Below are 5,045 nucleotides of genomic sequence, written 5' to 3'. Positions count from 1 at the left end.
GGGGGGGGGGCTGCGATGGTGGAAGCGTCGAGGGTTGGGCTGCGGGCCAGTCGCGCGCCCGTCGATAAAGGAGACGAGCAGCTCCTGTGGACATGTCTCGGACATGTCATGGACGTGTCACGGACATGTCCGTCGACAAAGGCGACGAGCAGCTCCTGCCACAGCGCGGTCCACCTGGCCGTCGCCGCGGCGCCCGCGGCCACGGCGTGGTCCGTGAGAGTGGCAAGCGCGCCCTTCGCGTCGCCCGCCGCGAACGCCCTAGCCGCCTTGTCGTCGGCGTCCACCAGCGCCGCGGTGAGCGCGGCGTCCAGCTCCGCGCGTGCCTTGCGGACAAAACGTCTTCCAATCTCGGCCAATCTCGGCCAATCTCGGCCAATCTCGGCCAATCTCGGCTCATCTCGCGCGCCTTCCGGACGAGCGGCGCCGCGCGGTCTGCCTTGGCATAGACCTATGGAGGGGGACGGGTCCATGCAGAGAGTCGGCCAGACTCGAGGCTGAAGACGCTCGTCGCCGGCTAAGCTTGACCTGGTCAGCCACCTGTACAGCGCGCGCCCGCGTGAGAAGAGAGAGAGGACCCGCAGCCGCGGGCTGGAGGGGAGGAAGTGCATCGGAGGCGTGTCTGGGAGGCGGGGCGTGTCTGCGACACCAAGTTCGCGAGCCACCACGCCGAATGCAGCGAGAACTCGCGCACGTTGCCTTGCAGCCCGTGGGCACGGCGGCAGGCGGCCCGCGCCGTGCAGTCTGCGTCGTCGTACGAACTGTGCACCTATCTTCCCATATCTCCCCATATCTCCCCATGTCTCGTGCAGTCTTGCGTCGTCGTACACGAAGGGTGCACCGCCGACGCGCCGCCGTGCAGCGGGATCTTTGGAGCCCACGTGTGGTCGTCGGCGCCCCACCTACACACGGCGAGATTGCGCGAGATTGCGGGGAGGTTGCAGCAGATTGCAAGTTTGGTCGTCGGCACCCCACCACTGCAGCGCGCCCATCGGCTTTGGCACGCCGCGGCGCAGCTGCGCGACCCAGTGCCACGCCGTGTACTGCGTGCCGACCACCCGCTCGTTGACGTACCTGGGCGCGCAGATCGAGGTGTGGCGAGGCGGGGGTGTCTCCCCACATCTCCCCACATCTCCCCACATCTCCCCACATCTCCCCACATCTCCCCATCTCCCCACATCTCCCCACATCTCGTCGACGCACGTCTTCCCCTCGTACTCCCACGTCAGCCCGTTCCAGCGGTACGGGGAGTGCTCTGCGCCCGCCCCCACGTCGGCGTAGGGGGAGAGCCACGAGTCCTCGTAGTGCAGCGAGAGGAGGCTGTGAACCTGCAGCGGCGCCCACGAACAGCCGCGTCGTGGATCAGCTGTGGTGGATCAGCTGCGCGGATCGGGCGGCCGGGGGGCCCGGGTTTTTTTTTCTTTTCCTTTCCTTCCCCCCCCCCCCCCCCCCCCCCCCTTACAAACTCTGGGCTGGGTTGCGCGCGCGCGCTGCAGCGCAGATGCACTTTCGGTCGAGTAGTGCAGTGAGAGAGGCGGCGAGGCGAGCTAGTGCGGCGATGCCAGCACCTGCGCGCGCGTCAGCTTGGCCTTTGGCTTGACAAAGAGGGGCATGCGGTTCGTCAGGTTCCGCCCCTGAGCGTAGTCGAGGTGCGCGGCCGCGTCGAAGCTCGCCGGGTCGGCCACGGCGCTGAAGACGGACCACACGCGCGCCTCGCAGAAGCGTGCGCCCTCAAACGTGACCGGGTCAAAGACGTCCGAGAAGGAGAAGGAGGGGTCGTCCGCCTCGCCGTGGAAGTAGCCGTGCGCGATGGCAAAGCTGACGACGTCCGGCGCCATCAGGCAGGCCTTCTCGTCGTCGCACGGCAGGAACCGCGTGATGCGCGCCTGGTTGGCGTGCGCCATGATGTGCCCCTCCGGCACGCGCAGCGCCACCCAGAGTGCGCCCTTCTCAAACCCGCCCTTGCCGATCAGCTCCATGTACCACGCCTCGCCGGTCGTCGCGTCGGAGAGAGAGAAGCCCTCCATGTCACTCGCGTAGCCGTACGCTGCGGTGAGCGCGTGCATCACCTTGATCGCCTCGCGGGCAGTGGCCGCGCGCTGCAGCGTGATGTAGATTAGCTGCCCGTAGTCGAGAATCGTGCCGTTCCGCCAGTCCTTGCCCACGTTGGACAGCTCCGCCAGCCCGCCCAGGGTGGTCTCTCCGATTACGAGCCCCTGGCAGTTTGCGTTGCCGATGACGTTGTACGTCTCGGCCGCCTCGGGTATCTCGCCCAGCTTGATGCCCAAGTCCCAGGAGAACACCTCGCGCACAGCGCCCTTTGCGTGGTGTCCGTGCGGCCAGTGCGAGACTGCGCCGTGCAGCGCCGCGCTGTCGGCGTTATAGCCCACCATCGGGTTGCCATCGGCGGAGGCGCCGCCAGTGACGATGATGTTGCTGCAGGCGCGCGCCGTGCCGAAGAGGAGCGGGAGGAGGAGGCGAATGGACATCACAACGGGAAGTTGTCGATATCGGTCGGCCGTCAATCGAGAGCGACGGCTTTTAGCGGCAGGGTGGTCGCCACCCCGAATGCTTCTCGCGCCGCGGCCCACAAGAAAAAAGTTTTCCCGTCGGATGCGGCGTGGCGTTGAGCGGTGGGGGCCCCTCTGCGCCGGGAGGCGTTTTCGGAGGCTAAGACCTAGGACGCAAGCGTCCGTCGCCCCTTTCAAACTCGGGGCGGCCCACTCCGCTAGCTACGCTCCGTCCTCCGACCCGAATTTGGAGGGCCTAAAAGTTTAAGGTGTTGCTGCGCAAAAGGGGTCGGACACAGGGCGCAGCTCAACGCCGCGCGCCTCCTCGGCGACGAGGCGCTCATCCCTTACCCCCACGGTACCCGAACCCATCCCCTCCCCCCACGGTACCCGAACCCCCCCCCTACAGGTCGAGGCCCGGCTCGGCGGGCACAGAGGCGTGCGCGCCGAGAGGAGAGCCGTCATCACACAAAAACACAACCCCGGGCCTCGAGATCGCTCGACAGCACACTGACAGTCAGACGCGCAACACGGGGTCCCAGGGGAGGCGAGCCAAAACCTCAGCGGCCTCTCCTCCGCGCCCCGCAGGTCGCGGTCGCGTCGCCTCCCGTCGCCGGCCACCCGGCCCTCGCCTCCCGCCGCCTCACGCTCGAGACGTCGCCCAAGGCGACCAGCGACGTGGGGCTCGGGACCAGCAGGTAGGCTCTGCTGTGTCCGAGGGGCGGCAGGGCGCGGGCGGGCAGCTGTGTTGGGAAGGGGGGGGGGGGGGGGGGGTAAGAGTCGGGTCAGCCCGGCCGAAAAGGCGCGCGCGAAGCCACGAACACCGCCGGGTCACACCTCTAGTTTTGGGGGCCACGGTTCGTGTAGAGGGAGGACAGGTTGAGACTGAGAGTCCCTTTAGAGACCAGTTTTGCTTTTACCTTTTGGGGCTCTTGTTAGTGTGAGCTCGTGTGTACAGTCATGACTCCAAGTGGGATCTGCATCTGGGAAGTGCTCGAGAGCGCACGCTTTACGAGTGTTCTACGTAACCGGTCTGGCTATATATACGGGGTGTGGACCCTGAGTTGACCGGGGGTTGTGCGCCGGGCCCTCCTGCTCGGCTCCAGCCAGTAGACAAGTCTTGTCATCAACCAACAGAGTAGAAGGATCTGACCTCGGGGCCGATGTGACCAAGCGCTGGTAGCGTGGTTTTACCTCACACCCATGGTCTCACAGTGTGCCGGCAGTCGCCGAGCAGTGTCGCTCACACAAGCCGCAGCACAAGTGACTGAGGGCCAGTGAGGGCGAGCCCATCGCTGTCACAGCTGTGGCAGCCGCACAGTAGGCTGTGTCAACTGTGCAGAGTGTGTGAGCAGCAGAGGAGCTGCTCTCCAGGCTTCAGGCGCAACGCAAGCCGCAGAGTCGACCTTCCATCTGCGCGATCCACCATCCGCGCCGTGGTGGCTCCAGCGCGCTTCCTTACCCTACGACGCAAAGCCACATGAACTGGTTCGCCGAGTCTGGCGGCCGGGAGACATCCGTTCATTAGGGCATAGCAAATCGCTCTCTGCTACCACGTTGCGTCCGGTTTCGCGTCACGGTGGGAAAGAATTCGTTTGGAGAAACAAGAGAACACGATCAACGCAGTACCAAAACACGCACGCGGATTCAGAGAAGACACAACACCTAGGCCACTCTCAGTCTCCCTCCCTCCCTTGAGTCCATTGTTCACACCACACAAATTACACTTCACACTGCTCGTCCGGGGGAGTGCACGCAATGCGCTCGCCGGACTAAGTTAGTGCGCGTAGTGTCCCGGACACAACGACAGAGACGAAACGACAACAACCCCCCCCACCGACAATCCGACAACACGGTATCAAATGGTGACGGTCAATCTCGAGTTCCCGTGCCAGACCTTCTCATTGGTCCGGCGCAGATACACAACATGCGTCACGGGTGGCACCCTCGCTTAGTTCGTCGTCTTCTTCTTCTTGAAAGCGGTCTTCAGGACGTTGCGCAGGCTCGTCCGCACGGCGGACTCCGGCTCGCCAAGCGTCTCCACGAGCGCGCTGCTGACGAGTCCCACCGCGGCACAGGCGGACCACCACTCGGACGCGGCGCCTCATAAAACACCTTGTGAAGTAGCACTTCAGCGCGGCCGAGGCAGTGCTCTCCGCGTCCTTCGCCGCATCAACGTCCTCATCCGTTCTCGCCGCATTCAACGCTGCCGTCGCGGCGGACAGCTCAGCAGTTGCCTGCTGCGCTCGACTTCGAAGCCCTTCGACTTCCGCCGCCAGCTGCACGTGCAGGCCGTCCCGCTCGAGCGCGCCGCTCCTAGCGTGGCGCGCGCGCGAAGCAGCAGATCGAGCACACAATGCCAGTGTCTGGAGTGGTGCTTCGACGCCCGCAGCTCAAGCACCGCCAAAGGGCAGACGCTCGCGGCCTTGCAGAGCCTGATCAGGTCCGAGTGGCGGTAGGCCGTCTCCGTCTCGGCTCGCAGGCGCTGCCGCGCCTCCGACTCCGGCGGACCGAGCGCCCTCGCGAGCGCCGTGCTGA

General features: G+C 65.5%; 2 protein-coding genes across 2 annotated transcripts in view; both read right to left on the bottom strand.

The window, feature by feature from the left end:
• The window catches only part of EMIHUDRAFT_241592 (hypothetical protein), a gene marked incomplete at both ends in the record, with an annotated part of 3,044 nt that extends 558 nt beyond the window's left edge, over nt 1-2,486 (bottom strand). The window contains 6 exons of the mRNA XM_005773498.1: nt 175-311; nt 647-766; nt 839-899; nt 973-1,071; nt 1,201-1,325; nt 1,566-2,486. Coding sequence (XP_005773555.1) covers nt 175-311; nt 647-766; nt 839-899; nt 973-1,071; nt 1,201-1,325; nt 1,566-2,486 — 1,463 coding nt within the window. The remainder of the gene's footprint in view (nt 1-174; nt 312-646; nt 767-838; nt 900-972; nt 1,072-1,200; nt 1,326-1,565) is intronic.
• Nucleotides 2,487-4,458: 1,972 nt separating this feature from the next.
• The window catches only part of EMIHUDRAFT_117362 (hypothetical protein), a gene marked incomplete at both ends in the record, with an annotated part of 1,613 nt that continues 1,026 nt past the window's right edge, over nt 4,459-5,045 (bottom strand). Inside the window, 2 exons of the mRNA XM_005773497.1 lie at nt 4,459-4,558; nt 4,623-4,744. Coding sequence (XP_005773554.1) covers nt 4,459-4,558; nt 4,623-4,744 — 222 coding nt within the window. The remainder of the gene's footprint in view (nt 4,559-4,622; nt 4,745-5,045) is intronic.

The sequence above is a fragment of the Emiliania huxleyi genome, assembly GCF_000372725.1.
Source record: "Emiliania huxleyi CCMP1516 unplaced genomic scaffold EMIHUscaffold_336, whole genome shotgun sequence".
In the NCBI taxonomy this organism is placed as follows: domain Eukaryota; phylum Haptophyta; order Isochrysidales; family Noelaerhabdaceae; genus Emiliania; species Emiliania huxleyi.
Note: the sequence above shows the minus strand (reverse complement) of the source record. Positions and strands in the feature narration are given on the sequence as shown.